Genomic DNA, 19,155 nt, shown 5'->3' on the forward strand with positions numbered 1-19,155 from the left:
TTGATTTGCTATTTTAAGCCTGCAATGCCAGCAGTATAAATGTTTCTCTCTCTCTCTCTCTCTCACACACACACACACACACACACACACAGATGTTTCTTGAGTATGTGTGTTCAATCCTATTGTATTAAGTCGAATGTTACATTTCCAGGCCTAAATAATATGAGGATAACTTTAGACATGGGCTGTACTTTTTTAATACATTTATTTTGGCATCAGGGCTTTTCCACAACTCTTCTCTCAATCATGCCTGTTTGTACTTGTCATAATTCACTTACTGTACATTTAAAAGCATACAATTACATGGTAGGAAATGATAACGTTATTTTAAAGTGTCTGCAATGACAATATAGAGTGGTACAACTTTAAATCTCCAGACTATTTTGTGCATGAATGCCTACCTGAAGAATTCTGATATTACCTTACTCTGTGTCTTCATGATTGCGTTGACTCAGTTACCTAAAGAAATGAAAGCAGCAATAATCAATGCTGTCAAACTTTCTAAACCCATTTTATTTGCTAGTATTTTGGTACTGTGTCACAAATATGGTATTTCTGATAATGAGTGAAATGTCTATATGTTAAAATAAAGAAATATGTCTGAGTGTTCTTAAAAAATAAGTTAGTGATGGATATTCACAGAGGGTTGTAAAAAAAAAAAAAAAGTAGGGCTGTATTTTAGTGTTGTCTATGTGTTAAAACAGTCCAGCTGACTCTTCTGGCCAAAACAAAACCGTCACTACTTTTTAAAGATTATTCAGTAGCATCTTTTTTGAAGTGTGTTTGTTTAAATGCTATAAAAAATATAAGAACTTACTTTGGGGAAGTTCATGGTATTACAAAACAAGTTATGTTTTTGGCATAGTGATCTTTGAATACCCTGGTAGTTCAGGGTCGTTGGGTATTTGTGGGTGTGTGTTTTAATTAATTCAAACTACATGCACCCTGTGAGTTCCCCTCAGTAACTTTCATTCAAGGAGGTGAATACACAAGCATTTTTTAATATGACATTTTCTATACAAAATTATGGAAAAAAGTAGAAGAAAACAATAAAAGATGGGGAGTTTAATAGTATTTCATGTTTCTCTGAGAAAATAGAATGCTACTCCCGAAGATGATGCTTTATTATCAACACGTTTTGGTGAAAATGGCAACAGTGAGGTTATGTGTAAGTTGCTGTAATTAACAGCGCTTCCCTTTAAAGATTTGTATTTTTCCCATCCTTAAGGAACACTGAAACCACAGCAGTGGTGAGGGACATAAAAATATGTGTATTTCCAACTAAGCAGTAAATAAACCATGTGGTGTGTTGAAATAGAATTGATGTATATTTGTTTTCAGTGTTTAGTTTTGGTATAAATGAGATAGTTCTTGTTTTGTTTTTTTCACCTTTAAAAAGGGGCAATAATGACCTAAATAATCATTACTTATTTAAATAATGGGGTCCATAATGATTTAAATAATTCTCCTCCAAACATAGAAACAAAATAACTTTCCTTAAATGACAAGTGATTCATCCTTTGATGGAGTCATCCTTTGATTCATCCCTTGGCTTATGATAAAGTGGTTATCTGATAACAATCAATGAATTCCTCAAATATACAGTATAAAATTCCTTGTAGAATGTAAAGGAAGCATTTGAACCATATACATATATGTATCTTGTGATGTAAAATTTATAGAGTGAAAAGAATAACTTGAACATAATTGCGACTTTGTCAGAAGGAAAAAATGAGGACTAGTAGAAGAAATATTAGGATTTTGAGGTCATGACATTTTGAGAAAGTTTGTTTATTGAGCTTCTCTGCATCCTTTTCTCTGTCATTTTTCATTTTTTTCACTCTTAGAATGATATGTAATCATCCAAGATTGAACCTCGTAAGGTAGTTCTGTAAACAGCCTTATAATTCATGGCTAATTGAGAGTTTCAGAGATAGATGGAAAACAAATGGAACTTGAAAGTATGAGGCATAAAAACTTTTAGAAGGTACAAACTAAAGCTTGAAGAGGGCAGGGCCATATCTGTCTAGTCACCCAAGTATTCCTGTGGCTAAGACAGTACTTGGCGTATTATGGACCTATATAATACAGTTGTTTATATAATTTTGTAAACTAAAGTTATAATCTGTAGTCTGAGCAAAAACATAATAACTTCATTCTCTAATCATCCTCCATATCAGCTGGCATTTTATAAAAGTGAATATTTTATAAAGGATTTGATGACATCTGATATAATCCAAAACCCAGGAGGATGGACAAATAATTACATGGATCTGGACACCAAGCTAATCCTAAACTACTGGAACATACTTTCTAACTTTTAAGAAGCAATCCAAAAATTCTGAAAGCAGTCTTAAGCAAATTTGAGGATAATACATGGCCGTAAAATGATTTTATTTGGACAAAGAAACATTTTGTGCCTTTCATTTCTAACTTTTGGGTAAATAAAAGAAATGGAGCCGATCTAAAATCTTTATGCTTACATTAAGAATTAATTTGTAAGAGTTTTCTAATTGCCATAACATTTAGTAGGAGGAGTATAATTTTCAGAAGGACTTTTGGTTTCAGGAAATGGGTTGTTTACTTTTCCCTAATAATAGAATGTTCTGTGACTGAATCCCAAAACTGATAATTATCTTCTTACATAAATGAAGAATAAAAATAGTGGCGAGTTGAGACAGTTTATTTTCAATAAACTATTGAAGTCTCTGAAAATATTTTCTAAAAGTCAGTAGGCAGCTTTTCTTTCTCATAGAAAACCCAAAGATCCAAATAATGAAGCATGAATTCACTTGATATCCATATAGACATTAAATAATATTTAGATTAGCATATTCAGGTATTCACATAAGGTCTTATCTATTGGTGTGATTATCTTTTTTTTTTTTTTTTTTTTGTCTTTTGTCTTTTGTCTCTCTTTGTTGTTGTTGTTGTTGCTATTTCTTGGGCCGCTCCCGCGGCATATGGAGGTTCCCAGGCTAGGGGTCCAATCGGAGCTGTAGCCACCGGCCTACACCAGAGGCACAGCAACGCGGGATCCAAGCCGCGTCTGCGACCTACACCACAGCTCACGGCAACGCCGGATCGTTAACCCACTGAGCAAGGGCAGGGACCGAACCCGCGACCTCATGGTTCCTAGTCGGATTCGTTAACCACTGCGCCACGACGGGAACTCCCTGATTATCTTTATATTAAGTTCTATTTTCAAGACAGTGATTGTTTTAAAAGCTAATGCTTCTTAATAGCACACAGCAACTTTTTCAAAAAATTCTGAAAGTGGAATGTCACTATGAAGCTTTTTGGGATACTTGATTGTGAGTTATGATTCCTTGGTATTTTAATTAATAGAATTTGGGGGCACAGAATTGGTTGAACTTTTTACCAGACCTTGCTAGAAGCAGAAAGTTATCATAGTAAAGCGGTATTTTCATGGTTGTTGGAAATATAAAATTAGAGTTCTTTCATGTGATTCATTGAACATTAACAATGAATATGAAAGGATCTAATTTAGTGAATAAGGCTTTTATAATTATTGATCAGTACTATTCAGTCAGCCTTTGGCTTTGCCTGGGCTTTTCTCACATCTATATGCCACAGGTGGTAACAAACATTGTTCTAATACCAACCTAAAATTGAAAGTCTCCAAAAAATAGGTTTGTAATAAAATTGTTGGAACTAAATAATGCAGCTCTACTCTTTCATAATGGACACAGAGTATTTGCATTAAAATTTGTTTTTGAATGAATTAGAATAAATCTAACCAAGTTTTTAAAAAGCAGGTGCCTCATATTGCTCCTTTAAGCACCTCATGCTGCACATACTTACTCTGTTGGAAGGACTGAGTTTTGTGGTTATGGTAAAAGTTGCTGGCAACACTGATGTTTTCTCTTGGTAGTTAGAAGTATGGTAAGTTCTGAATTCTGCAGAACAGGAAATTATCATGTACTATTTTGTCTAACCTCTAGTAAATACTTGAAATGCCTCCACAAATGGGGGTTGAGAAATGTCAGCTATTTGAGTACAAACATCTTTTCAGTTCCCAGGTGTTCCTGAAAGAGATTTCCCCTGATGATACCTGGTAACTTAAGTAGTTATTACTTGGCAGCAGACAGCCCATTAGAAGCAATGATTGGAATGCTCTGTCCCTGGCAAAAATGTCCTGACAACACTGGCAGCAGGTAAATTGAGCTCTGGGTTAAGTCCCGAATTGTTACGCAAAAACCTATAAGCCAACTTCAAATCCACTACATGAGGTGTTTTATTATGTACCATATCGACTTGTGAAACATGTCAAGGTGAAAATCTTAAGGATTTTTTTCTAGGTTTTTAAAGGTTTATAGCTGGTTAACAATTTTATTTACGTAACCTCTTTATTGGCTGGATGTATAACTTAGAAAGTTTCAATGTTATTTGGTATGTGGATTGGGAAGTCTGATAGTAGCTCTAAGTAATTGACAAAAGTGTGACTCTCTTCTTTGATTTTAGTTTTAAAATGGAAGAAAGTTGAGGTAGGAGCAGGAGTTTACTTCTTCCAGGTGAATGTGGATACTAGCTCTTGACAAGCCATCTTTTTGTCCCTAGCGTATTGGTTTTCTAAAACAAGGCTTCGTGCCATCTGCACTGTATACATGTGAAAGGAAAAAGTTCCGCATATTTCTGTGTTCTAATCTCTTTAGTGTATACTTGCTTAGGAGTTTTAAAATGATCCCTTTGGCAAAATGCACTGAATACATGCAACACGGATTTCTTAAGAGTCAGTTAGTTGTTTGTTTGTTTTTTAAAATAGATTGAGATTCAGTTATTGTGGAGTCTGTTGTAAGGCTACACTAGAGAAAGTCTGCGTATTTTTTTATTGTAATTTACTAGCGGGAACAGTCACCCAATGCAAAGTGATTACTTATATGAATTTAATAGAGCCTTGATGAGATATTTAGCACTGGCGGTGATGAGTAAGATATTTCAAGAATAAAAATTAAAATTCATATTTCAGTTATATGAATTGAATAGAGCTTTGGGGGAGATATTTAGCACTGGCTGTGATAAGTAAGATATTTCAGAATACTGAAAAACAAGGCAAGTTATCCTCAAAGGTTTGTATCTGCAGGTTAAAATGTCTTCTCTTCTTATAAATAAAGTGTCTTAAAAGATAGTTATTAAAAAATTATCATTGGTATAGGCTCAGTGAGATCAGGGACCTTACCTCTCTTGTTCCTTTCTAGTTAAACACTGGATTAAGTGCCCAATAAATATTTGTTGGTTGAATAAAAGCAAACTATACACTCTCCAAATGTAGCTGGTCCCATAAAGTACTTGGATCAGAGCAGTGGATCAGCACATTTGTGGTGAATGGATTCATGGATAACTTAAAGACGGCATGCACACATTAAAAATTGACCTCTCCTCGTCTTTGCTTCTAGGGTCAACGTCTCCTTGCTTCCGCATGGTTAGGGGCTGTATCTGAGAAACAGATGCTGTAAGAGACTTGGCCAGGCTTCTGGTAGAAAACGAACCAAGGAGCAGGGTAATTTATCCTGCTCTAGGACTGCTCTCCCTTCCTTCACACTCCATGCATGTAGCCATGTATGTATATGAGTGAGGTCTGGTGGATGGTGTTGCTTGGTTGCCATAGACCCCACTGTTGAAAATGGTCATTTTCCTCCTTCTTTTGAGATAGAGGGAAATAAGATTGGAAAAGACTCGTTTTCTCATGTGAAAGGAGGATTTAATCTCTTTGTGTAAGGTAATTACAGTTTATGAGACAAAGGGAAAATGCGAGAAATAGGCAGAAAGTATCTTGGTTAAGGACTCCAGCTCTTGAGTCACACAGACTTGAGGTCATCTGGATACGCCATTATTAGTTGTGTGCCCTGATGCAAATATTTCATCTTTCTAATACAACAGTGACAATATGTGAAGGCAATTTTAAGTTTGACAATTGGAGGGGTTGCTCGTTAAGTAAAGGAACACACATTTATGAATAATAATATTACTAAGATCATTCTGGGGCCTTGGAATGTGACTGTGCAAATGAGGCAGCCCTTATGCTTAAGGTTTGTTCTCTTCAGGGTAAATCCACCTCTGCCAACACCTCTTCTCACACCATGTGCCACGCAGTGTTCTAAGTGGTTTACCTAATACTTAAAATCATGCTGTGAAGAACCACTCTTTTCCCTATTTCACATATGGGCCATTCAAGACCCAGAGCAGTGTAACAATTCATCAGTGGCAGAGACAGGATTTGAATCCATGCTCTTAACCATGGCTCTCTATGGCCTATTTGGTATTTAGCTTTCCTCGCCTCTAAAACAGAGGTAATCCTAAACCATTAAGTGCAAGGATTAAATCTGATTATATAAAAAAGTTTAGCACAGCACTAGAGCATAATAAAAGTTCAATAAATATTCACTCCTTGTTCCAGCCTGTTGGATTAAATATGTTATCAAGCATATCTAAGTTTTTAATACCTAAACATGATATTTTTGGCTTTGAAGCCTCAAACTTATTGGAATTTCTGTATCACCACGGATCTCTTTTCCTCCTTAGATACGAAAAGGTACATCATAAATTACTGAATATAATTAGAAATGAGTCTATAAATGTTGTGCAAATACTATCTTTGGATCTTGATAAAATAGTTCAATTCTGACAAGCTATTATGTTTAATCCTCACATCTCATCTGAGCCCAATTATGAGACTATTAATGATTTTGCAATGCATAGCATAGTTCAAAATTTTTCCTCCTGTGTCTTTGCAGAGTTTGGATAGAAACAAAGCTACCTTATTTAAATATTTTATGTTTGTTTAATATTGAGAGGTTGAATTGGATACAAAAGATCTCTTTCTTGACTAAGCTTTTGTCATTTAAAAATACCCTCTGCAGAGCAGAATTTACTTCTCTTGTCCTGCTGCTTCTTTTTTTAACGTTTTCAAGAAAACTTTAAGACATAGAATTACAAGAAGGATTTTTTTTTTAAATTTCATTTTACCTAAACATCATCACAAGAGGTAGTATTATGATAAGACAACTGTGTTATTTCCAATTATAAATAGATGCATTTCTTTGAATGTACTAGGAAAGGCTGAACTGTGTACTCCAAATGGGTGAATTTCATCCTTTGTGGAATAGATGTCAATAAGCTGTTTTTAAAAAAGAAAAAAATGTGAACAGTTTATAAATTATATCTAAGAATTACTGAGTGTTTACTATTTGCAAGGCACAATTTTAAGTTTAGTAATACAAACATATGAATGTTAGGAATAGCTATCTTTTAATTTTATTCCTTTAGGTCTAGAAAACTCTGTATTTTGTATTGTACTAAACATGCAAAGACACAACCTCATTCCTAAGGGATTAAACTCCTAATTGAGAAAACAGCATTATGGTTAAATATCTCATGCATGAACTTTTTTTAAAAAATCACTCTTCCATGGGAAACTGTCATTGACAGGGTAAATAAAATCATAATCTTCACAATACAGTTGAGAAAATGAGAATATGATCTCTCGAAGTTGAGGAAGCCTCTTCCTCTGTAGAGTAGGTGCTCACTAAATATTTTTGATTGTCTCTAAGTAGAAGTATGTAAGGGAGGAATAAATGGAGATAAATGAAAATAAAAGATGCATCATCATAATTAGACAACATTTATTAAACTCCCACAGCAGATGACAGGCTTGGACAAGAGAAGGGAACACAAGAAGATGTACAAAAATATGTAGGAGGGGCTGAATCACACAAAGCTAAGAATGACTCAGGATAATCAAAAGACAAGAATTCAGGAAGTAGGCAGAAATATGGTCAGTTTGGTAAGAATCCAGAATCTTGCTTGGGTTAGTAGAAAATAGTGCTTTATGGTGACAGAAATGTTGGGAGTTCCAGTTGTGTCTCAGAGGTAATGAACCCAACTAATATATCCATGAGGACACAGGTTCAACCCCTGGCCCTGCTCAGTGGGTTAAGGATTCCGCATCACCGTGAGCTGTGGTATAGGTCACAGATGCAGCTTGGATCCCATGTTGCTATGGCGTAGGCCCTTTTAAAAAAAAAAAAAAAAAAAAAAAAAACTACAGATGACTGATGTTTGTTCTAATAATCATATTAAACTGGCAGTTTATCATCTTATAAAATTGAATTATTTTAATTCCATTAATGTAGATAGTGGTCCGATCTGAAAAAATGTTCATTCTCACTTCTCATGGTGTATAATTGGTAGGAATTTCGTGTCTGAGGTTTATTGATGTGCTGCACAGTGTATGCTTGTTGTTCTCAACCAAGGACCAAGACATTGTATGGCCACCTCAAATCCCTTTGGTTACTCCATTGCTCCTCATTTACGCTGACCTTGGTCAATCCTTGTGGAATTCCCTGCAGTTATGTTTAACTGAAGATACTTAAGATCTAGTAGCAGCGCATTAGTTTGGGGGGGGACGAGTCTCCCATAGTAGAACCCAAGGATACCTATTTTTAGCTCTGTACATAATTACATTGTCTGGAAGCTATGAGAGATGCTATTGAAAAACCACAGATGTTCCCATGGGTATATAGATAGTAATTAAAATCTCATATGAAGAAGAGTTGTACACAATTAGAAAAAGTTCTTATGAAGCTATAGTGGACCTTTGAGAGTCCACCTTTTTTAACAGTGCAGGAAGTCAGGTACTTGACAGAAGTGGACCATAATGTATTAGCTTTAATTTCTTGAATGTTCTTCTACTCTAGTACTGAAAGCCAAATAATTTTTCCTCAGACTTAATAACCAGCATGAGGCTTAGACTACATTATTTTTTAAATGATCATTTGTAGTGGTTCTACTTTTAGTTAGGAGGACTTTCTGTAACCCCAGTTTAGAGAAGGAGATACAATAGCTGCTTGTGCTACATAGTGTTTTTACATAGTCCGAGCATATTTTAGTATTGCTTTCTCCTCTTTCTTAGCATCTAAAACCAAAATAGTCATAAACTATCTCACTCTATCATATTTGACATCTACCTGCATGTATTTTCCTCATTGGATCTCAAGATAATTATTTGATGATTTTTAAAAATCCAGAAATATCAAATGAGTCACACATTTTAAGGAGAATTATGAAAAATTAAAGATAAATCAGATCAAGAGTTCTCTCTGCGGCACAGTGAAACAAATCTGACTGGGAACCCCAAGGTTGTGGGTTTGATCCCTGGCTTCGCTCAGTGGGTCAAGGATCTGGCGTTGCTGTGAGCTGTGGTGTAGGTCACAGATAGGGCTTGGATCTGGCAGTGCTGTGGCATAGGCTGGCAGCTGTAGCTCCTATTCAACCCATAGCCTGGGAACCTCCGTATGCCATGGGTGTGGCCCTAAAAAAGCAAAAAAAAAAAAAAAGATAAATCAGATCACACTTCTAAGGAATTTGTTGATTAGTAGACACTAATATAAAATACAATGCAGACATTTTAAAGTATCATAATGAAATCTATATATTTGACAAAAAATAGTTATTTGCTTTATAACGTGTGCCACGTAGTGTTCTAAGTGCTGAGGTTAAAACAGTGGAAAGATAGTCTAGGTCTCTGTGCTCATTGAGCTTTTAATACAGTGGTGAACAGACAGCCAATACACACACAGTAAATGATTAAGAAATTTCAGATAAAGGGTACTGTTAAGAAGTTCCCATTGTGGCTCAGAGGTAACAAGCTCAACTAAGATCCATGAGGATGCAGGTTCGATCCCTGGTCTCAATCAGTGGGTTGAGGATGCAGCGTTGCCATGAGCTGTGGTGTAGGTCACAGATGTGGCTCGGATCCCGCCTTGCTGTGGTTGTGGTGTAGGCCAGCGGCTGTAGTTCCGATTCGACCCCTAGCCTGGGAACTTCCATATGCCACAGGTGTGGCCCTAAAAAGAAAAGAAAAAAAAAAAAACCTACTGTTTATAAGAGTCACTAAGGAGGCAGAATTTTTAGAGTTCTAAATTAAGTGGATGGATGGTGGCAGGAGAAAGTATTAGGTTGGGAAAAAGGGAATCCGTGCTCATTACAATTTTGGGTCTGTGTAAATGGGAATATAGTTGAATCATCATAAAGAACAGACAAAATGGCAAGGGTAATTTTGGGGAGCAAAGAACTTCAGGGTGAAGAGTGAAAAATTCATGGCGTCATTTGAATGTTTCCAAATACTGCACCTCCAAACACCTGGTGTTTGGACACAAGGCACCGTGAAAGCAGCCTTTCATCCATCCTACTCCCATCCCTCTGACATCCATACGGGACTGATGAGTAGGGAACATACTGCACCTGGAATGGGTCTTTAAAGGCAGGACTCTTGTTGGTTTCCCAGCCAAGGCCTTTGAGCTGACTCATCCTACGTTAAACCCACTCAGTCTCCCTGAAGCCTTTCATAGACCTCCTGGGATGATCCTTCAATCACTGCCTTTCGTTGATTCCTTCCAAACATGGCCCTCACTTCCATGAGATTACATATTTCTTCTGTTTAAAGAACACATTATTTTCAATGTTTTTTATCCCCTAGAGAATCTAGAACAAAATCTAAATGTTTGCAGCCGGTAACTCACTAGGTCAGGAGTTGACAGACTTTTTGTATAAAAGACCACATGATAGGAGTTCCCGTCGTGGCGCAGTGGTTAACGAATCCGACGAGGAACCATGAGGTTGCGGGTTCGGTCCCTGCCCTTGCTCAGTGGGTTAACGATCCGGCGTTGCCGTGAGCTGTGGTGTAGGTTGCAGGCGCAGCTCGGATCCTGTGTTGCTGTGGCTCTGGCGTAGGCCGGTGGCTACAGCTCCGATTCGACCCCTAGCCTGGGAACCTCCATATGCCGTGGGAGTGGCCCAAGAAATAGCAACAACAACAACAACAACAAAAAAGACAAAAGACAAAAAAAAAAAAAAAACCACATGATAAATATTTAGGGTTTTGGGGGCCCTGATGTCACAATCTCAGCCACTCACCTCTGTCAGTGTAGTGTGAAAACAGACGTAATTAAATGGACATGACTGTATTTCAACAAAATATATTCACAAAAATGAATGGTGGGATCATTGTAGTCTAGTTGATGAAAATATTCCCTTTATTTGCCTCCTCTAACCTCCTTCCACCTCTCAGGCTCTAAAAAAATAAAAGAACATTTAACTCTAGTATCTTAGGCTCTTAGGCTCTAAAGATGAAAGAGTTAGCCTGGGACCTGCCTGGCAAACCAGCAAAAAAGAAAAGCAGAAAATGTTATCACACAGTGAACACTGAATTCTAAAGGTGCATCAAGAATGGGCACCCATTTCCATGTGGGGTGTTGAGAGTGGGGTTATTCAGAAACAGTGAGAAAATTGAGGAAGCAACATTTGAAGCAGACTAAGAGTTAGATGAAGAAAGGGGGAAAATGTGTTTCAGGCCAAGAAAGCAGTTTTCGGAAAAGCCCAGAGTGAAAAATGAAAGTATGGCACATACAGTTCATGCAATCTTAGCAATTCACGGGGTGATAGATGTGACAGTGACAGTCAGTTGCCTCATATTAGATCTGTCGGAGATCAGCAAGATGTTGGGAATCGCAGACTCACCTTGTATATTGAAGAGAGCTTGGCTGTGAGTTGGAGGAATCGTATCCTGTAAGTAATTCTAGGCACACTCAGGAGAGAAATGATGAACAGAAGAGATAGTGAGAAAGAGACAGAGAGAGAGAGGAGGGTATAAGAAGGGAGAGGAAGAAAGGTAAAGAAAATAAAAATGTGAAGTTCCCATTGTGGCTCAGTGCTAAGGTAGTACACCTGAGTAGTATCCATAAGGATGCAGGTTTGATCCTTGGCCCCGCTCAGTGGGTTAAGAATCCAGTGTTGCCATGAGCTGTGGTGAATTTCACAGATGAGGCTTGGATCTGGCATTGCTGTGGCTATGATATAGGCTGGCGGCGGCAGCTCTGATTCAACCCTGGGTTTAGGGCAGATGCAGCCCTAAAAAAGCAAAAATAAAATAAGTAAATAAATAGGCTTGGAATCCATTAAAGATTTTATTTATTTATTTTTTTGTTTGTTTTGTTTTTTTCTCCTTTTTACGGCTGTACCTGCGGCACATGGAAGTTCCTGGCCCAGGGGTTGCATCGGGGCTGCCGCTCTGGCCTATGCCACAGCCAGGAGAGTACCAGATTGGAGCAGCACCAGTGACCTGGGGTGCAGCTTGTGGCAATGCCGGATCCTTAACCCACTGAACGAAGCTAGAGATTGAACCTTATCTTCTCAGACACTATGTTAGGTTCTTAACAATAGAAAGCCACAATGGGAACTCCCATTTAAAGGTTAAAACGACAGTTGTCTGAATTGTAATAGTGGTGATAGATATGAAGGCACATATTTGGGGGAAAGGATAAAACATCGTGACTGGCTGTTGAAGTGGGAGGAGACAGAATCTTGGAAGATTCTCAGTTTTCAAGCTTGAGAGAAAGGGGGGAGCAGACAGTGACAACATTCAATAAGGTGGGAAATCAAGAGATAGACGAGTTTGAGATTTGCCGGGAGAGGATGGTGCATTAGTTTTGATGGGTCAGATTTGAGGTGCCTTTGGTAATATAAACATCAGGTAAACATGCAAAGTGGAAATTGGGAATAATGTTCTAGAGCTCAAGGGAAACATAAGTAGATTTGGGAACTGTCATCACCAATTAGTTGATGGAGTTGTACCTGGTATTACACTGGTAAGATGTATACATAGTGAGACAAGAAATGAGTCATAGAAACCTGGGGGGGGGGTGCCTATTTTCTTAGTTATCACTTACTGATGGTCAAACGTCCTAAAATTAGTTAGAAACGATTTATTATTTGTCCTGATTCTTTGGGCAAACTGAGGTGGTTCTTTTGGCTTTTACCTGGCTGTCTCATGGGCAATAGGTTGGTTGAAGGTTAGGTTCCCCTAGGACAACTGTGATGGCAGGGTCTCTCTCTCTCTCTTTCCATAAGATCTTTCTTCTCAGGCTTTTTCATCAAACAGCAGTCTTAGGATGGCATTCCAGGAGGAAGAAGGCAGAAGCTTCCAGACTTCTAGAAGCTTGGACTCTAGAACACATGGTTTTCACCACATTCTTTTGACCTTACTTAGTCCCAAGATTTATTCCAGGAAAAAGAAAGAGACTCCATCTCTCGAGGGTAGGAGCTGCCAAAACTTTGTGGCCACCCTTGCGTGGTAGCTATATTGACTAAATATGGAGAGGAAGCTTGTGCAAGAACTAAGAAGAAGCTAGAAAGGGAAAGGAAGAATCATGGAGGATGAAATCAAAAAGCCAAGGAATAGATTGCTGCAAAAATGGGAGGGAAGGGTCACGGTGCATAATATTACAAAGAGGTCCAATCAGATCAGTTCCAAAAACGGCTACCGGGTTTGGAGGTTAGAGCTCTGCTAAACCTAAGAAGAAACGTGTGTGCTGGGGGTAGGTGGGGATAGGAATCCCATTATGGTTGCGGTTGTTGCTGGAAAGTGATGAAACGGAGAAAGTGAAAGTGACTGTGGATCACTATTTGAGTTTGTGAAGGCAAGATGGTTGAGGTGTGTATGTGGTCAAATGAAGGTTTTATAACGTGACCTAATGGGACGAAGGCCCAGAAGTAAAGGTAGAAGGAAAACAAAAGAGTTTAAAAAGGGATAAATTGTGAAGCCCAATCCTAGAGGAGGTGGAGGTAGTGAAATTCAGAGCATATTGGAGTTAAAACCCTTGGGAAGATAAATGGACTTCAGATATTTTTGATATAGATGACCAGTGTTTTTCTCTTATCAGTGATGTTTTCAGTTATCTTCCTTTTCCTTAACAAAAAGTCCTGACAGGCCCTGGTATATTCCTGTTTCTACAAGTTATTGATTTGTTGTTGCTTTATAGGTGATTGATTTGTGGCTAATGGGAAGAGCTGACTATTGTAGATGAAGCTTCCAAACGGAAATCACAGTTTTCTGCATGATAAACACTATGTTGCCTAGAACATGGAAATCAGGGATAAAGGAGCTCATCTCGTGTTTTCAGCTATCCTGCAGGATAATTCAAATTCTTACTTATTTCCAGAGTTCCCGTCGTGGCGCAGTGGTTAACGAATCCGACTAGGAACCATGAGGTTGCGGGTTCGGTCCCTGCCCTTGCTCAGTGGGTTAATGATCCGGCGTGGCCGTGAGCTGTGGTGTAGGTCGCAGACGTGGCTCAGATCCCACGTTGATGTGGCTCTGGTGTAGGCCGGTGGCTGCAGCTCCGATTGGACCCTTAGCCTGGGAACTCCATATGCCGCAGGAGCGGCCCAAGAAATAGCAAAAAGACAAAAAAAAAAAAAAAAAAAAAAAAAAAATTCTTACTTATTTCCAGTGCCATTCAAATATGCCCGCATATCTCAGAACACATTTCAAGGGAAAAGGGTGGGTGGCTGCAGGCAGATACAAGCTGAAAATCACCAGCATTAGGAAATGACTTCCACCAAGAAGGCAAAACCAATTATGGACTTAGCTGCCAAAAGGAAAACAAATGTTGACATAGCTACAGCTATCATTACCCTAAGTCTTCAGGCTTGGTAACTTTCCTTTAATAAATATGCTTTGTTGTTGTGAAATATTTCTTTGCAAAGTACAAGCCAGTAAGGAAAACTTTATGTATTTGCCAGGTGCAGGTAACACTTGGAAGTAAGCCCTAGAATTTCCTATGAGATTTGGTATTTTCTCAGCATTTAATCTGATAAATACCGCATGTTAAATATTTACGTTTTGAGGATAATCAATTTCTGGAATCTGAACTATGAGCTTGGTTTACTTAACCCCCAGTGGTTTCCACTACTCATTCTTTACACATTCCCTTCCCTTTTCTCTGTTTATGGGAATTGGGTAGTCTATTATAGCTACTCTGCAGTTATGGAATGCCTAGAGTTTTTCTTATCCTGCATGACCAGCTGTATTATTACTCCCCAGAAAATTAAACTGGCATTAGTAGAGCATAAAACTAGTGATTTTTAAAATTTGCTTACACATATAAAATTTTAGTTTTCAAGTAATTTTATTTTTTGACTGTCCCGATTTTTCGTAGAACAATTAATTTTCCAAAGGACTCCAATATTAGGACTATTTTAATAAAAGTTGGAGTTCCCATCGTGGCGCAGTGGTTAACGAATCTGACTAGGAACCATGAGGTTGCGGGTTCGATCCCTGCCCTTGTTCAGTGGGTTGAGGATCCGGTGTTGCCGTGAGCTGTGGTGTAGGTTGCAGACGTGGCTTGGATCCCGCATTGCTATGACTCTGGTGTAGGCTAGTGGCTACAGCTCTGATTTGACCCCTAGCCTGGGAACCTCCATATGCTGCGGGAGCAGCCCAAGAAATAGCAAAAAGACAAATAAATAAATAAATAAAATGTTAATAGTTGGTGTTTCGTGAAAACTATTTGATAGCACTATTTTCATGCTTCATCTACCAAATCAGTGATCTAAATTTGCATAGCGACCTAAGAAAAAGCTAGCATTATTTTTGGCTGACAGACCTGTGATTATCTCTTCCTGAGACTGCAGTACTGTGATGTCAACAAGATGTTACTTCAGAGAGCATTTGTCATACTTTGGGTAAAACAGTCAGAGTTAGCTTGTGGGCCAGAGAGTTTCCTCACTATTTGCCTGCTTCATTAATTCTAATTTTTCTTAGATTTTATTTTGTGTGTGTCTGTATACTTGATAGAAATAATCAGAATTGTCATTTAAGGTATATTTTTAGAATTTTATATATAGCATAAGGGAATAAAACGTTTTCTTTGACCCTCATAAGGTCCCTGCCTGAGTCTGAAAATTAAACTGAGAGCGATTAACACAAGAAAGGCACTGAATTTTTTTAATGTAAATTTTATGTGACATAGAAGCCTTCTTAAGGTTAATGGTTAATCTGAGTCATATGGTAGGTTTCATGAAGAGAAGACAGCCATGGACAAGCTCTGTAGACAGGCCAAAGGATAGAAAGTAAGTGCAGTAAACTGGGAGGAATTTAGCAGGGCATGTTTGGAGTCTTCCCATCCCTTTGTCTTCGGAGATAAAGATGCTCTCTACTTCTGGGTATGGGAAGGGCATCTGGGTATGGGAAGGGCATCTCTTACATGAGGGTGTTAGGACTTGCTTCAGGGGAGAGGCATGGGTGGAAAGTCCAAGTGAACTTCTTGCTTATCCCATTTTCTAAACCATCTTCAGCTGAAAGTATTCAATACACCAAGGTGCCACTTTTTGGAGTATCAGGTCCTGAATCCCATCAACAGTATATTGCTTTATTCAAATACCTTCAGGGTGCCTAAGGTGATTGATTTTTTTTTTTTTTTTTTTCCTTTTTTGGCCATCCCTGTTGCATGTGGAAGTTCCTGGGCTAGGGATCAAACCTGCGCCACAGCAGTGACCCAAGCCACTGACGTGACAATGCTGGATCCTTAACCTGCTGAATCATGTAGAAACTCCATTGATCTATTTTTATTTTTGTTTTTTTTAAATGATTTTTTTTTTCCATTATAGTTGGTTTACAATGTTCTGTCAATTTTCTACTGTACAGCAAAGGGACCCAGTCACACATAAATATATACATTTTTTTTCTCACATTATCAGGCTCCATAAGTGACTACATATAGTTCCCAGTGCTATACAGCAGGATCTCATTGCTTATCCATTCCAAAGGCAATAGTTAGCATTTATTAACCCAAATTCGCAGGCCATCCTACAACCTCCCCTGCCATCTTGGCAACCACAAGTCTGGTCTCCATGTCCCTGACTTTCTTTTCTATGGAAAGGTTCCTTTGTGTCATATATTAGATTCCAGATATGTGATATCATATGGTATTTGTTTTCTCTTTCTGATTTTCTTCACTCAGTATGAGAGTTTCTAGGTGCATCCATGTTGCTGCAAATGGCATTATTTTGTTCTTTTTTTATGGCTGAGTAGTATTCATTGTGTAGATCTTCTTAATCCATTCATCTGTTGATGGACATTTAGGTTATTTCCATGTCTTGGCTATTGTGAATAGAGCTGCAGTGAACATGCAGGTGCATGTATCTTTTTCAAGGAAAGTTTTGTCCAGATGTATGCCCAAGAGTGGGATTGCTGGGTCATATGGTAGTTCTATATTTAGTTTTCTGAGGTACCTCCATACTGTTTTCCATAGTGGTTGTACCAATTTACAGTCCCACCAACAGTGTGGGAGGGTTCCCTTTTCTCCACCCACTCTAACATTTGTTATTTGTGGACTTATTAATGATGGGCATTCTGACTGGTGTGAGGTGTTACCTCATAGTAGTTTTGATTCTCATTTCTCTAATAATCAGTGATGTTGAGCATTTTTTCATGTGTTTGTTGACCATTTGTATATTTTCTTTGGAGGAATGTCTGTTCAGGTATTTTGCCCATTTTTCAATTGGATTATTGGCTTTTTTGCCACTGAGTTCTATAAATTGTTTGTGTATTTTAGAGATTAAGCCCTTGTCAGTTGCATCATTTGAGACTATTTTCTCCCATTCTATAAGTTGTCTGTTTGGGTTTTTTTAATGGTTTCCTTTACTGTGAAAAAGCTTGTCAATTTGATTAGGTCTCATTGGTTTATTTTTGCTTTTATTTCTGTTGCCTTGGGAGACAGACCTGAGAAAACATTTGTAAGGTTGATGTCAGAGAATGTTTTCCCTATGTTCTCTTCTAGGAGTTTGATGGTGTCTTGTCTTATGTTTAAGTCTTCAAACCATTTCGAGTTTATTTTTGTGCATGGTATGAGAGTGTGTTCCAGGTACATTGGTTTACATGCAGTTGTCAACTTTTCCCAGTACCACATGCTGAAAAGACTGTCTTTTTCCCATTTTATGTTCTTGCCTCCTTTGTCAAAGATTAATTGACTGTAGGTGTCTGGGTTTATTTCTGGGTTCTCTATTCTGTTCCATTGATTGGTATGTCTGTTTTGGTACCAGTACCACACTATCTTTTTAACTGTGGCTTTGTAATATTGCCTGAAGTCTGGGAGCGTTATGCCTTCTGCCCAATTTTTGTTCCTCAGGATTGTTTTGGCAATTCTGAGTATTTTGTGGTACCATATAAATTTTTGGATGGTTTGTTCTAGTTCTGTGAAAAATGTCATGGGTAGTTTGATAAGGATTGCATTGAATCTGTAGATTGCTTTGGGTAGTATGACCATTTTTACAATATTAATTTTTCCAACCCAGGAGCATAGAATAGGTTTCCATTTCTGTGAATGCTCTTTAATTTCCTTGACTAATATTTTATAGTTCTCAGCATATAAGTCTTTCACCTTCTTGGTCAAGTGTATTCCCAGGTATCTGATTTTTTGGGGGTGCAATTATAAAAGGTATTGTATTTTTGTATTCCTTTTCTAATGTTTCATTGTTAGTATACAGAAATGCGACTAGTTTCTGAATGTTAATATTGTATCCTGCTACTTTGCTGAATTCGTTGATCAGTTTGAATTGTTTTTGGGTTGAGTCCTAAGGTTTTTCTATATTTAGTATCATGCCATCTGCATGCAGTGACAATTTTACCTCTTCTCTTCCAATTTGGATATCTTTTATTTTTTTGTTTGTCTGATTGCTGTGGCTAGGACTTCCAACACTATGTTGAATAAAAGTGGTGAGTGTGGGCATCCTTGTCTTGTTCCAGATTTTAGTGGGAAGGCTTTCAGCTTTTCTCTATTGAGTATTATATTTGCTGAATGGCTTTTGTTATGTTAAGGTCTGTTTGCTCTATACCCACTTTGGTAAGAGTTTTTATTATGAATGGATGTTGGACTCTGTCAAATGCTTTTTCTGCGTCTATTGAGATGGTCTTGTGGTTTTTGACCTTTCTTTTCTTAATGTGGATATATGATGTTGATTGATTTGCATATGTCGAATCATCCTTATGAACCTGGGATGAACAAATGTGGTCCTGGTGTATGATCTTTTTTATATGTTGTTGGATTCGGTTGACTAAAATTTTGTTGAGAAATTATGCGTCTATATTCATCAAAGATACTGGCCTATAGTTTTCTCTTTTTGTGGTATCCTTGTCTGGTTTGGAATTAGGGTGATGTTGGCGTCATAGAATGTCTTTGGGAGTATTCCTTCTTCTTCAACCTTTTGGAAAAGTTTAAGGAATATGGTATAAATTCCTCTTTGTATGTGTGGTAGAATTTGCCTGTGAAGCCATCTGGTCCTGGACCTTTATTCGTA

At 37.9% G+C, this 19,155-nt stretch overlaps 1 protein-coding gene across 3 annotated transcripts in view; it reads left to right on the forward strand.

The window, feature by feature from the left end:
* Positions 1 to 19,155, forward strand: part of RASSF9 (Ras association domain family member 9) — a 44,180-nt gene that overhangs the window by 799 nt on the left and 24,226 nt on the right. Inside the window, exon 2 of one of the 3 annotated variants that reach the window (XM_021092782.2) lies at positions 4,037 to 4,178. The exons of the other annotated variants lie outside the window; for them this stretch is intronic. Within the exon in view, the coding sequence (XP_020948441.2) occupies positions 4,069 to 4,178 (110 nt within the window). The 5' untranslated portion in view covers positions 4,037 to 4,068. The remainder of the gene's footprint in view (positions 1 to 4,036; positions 4,179 to 19,155) is intronic. 3 annotated transcript variants of the gene reach the window in all.

This window comes from Sus scrofa, chromosome 5 (assembly GCF_054392235.1).
Source record: "Sus scrofa isolate SSC_HxYL_T2T_F1_AM1 chromosome 5, Sscrofa_HxYL_maternal_Yorkshire_Landrace_v2.0, whole genome shotgun sequence".
NCBI lineage: Eukaryota > Metazoa > Chordata > Mammalia > Artiodactyla > Suidae > Sus > Sus scrofa.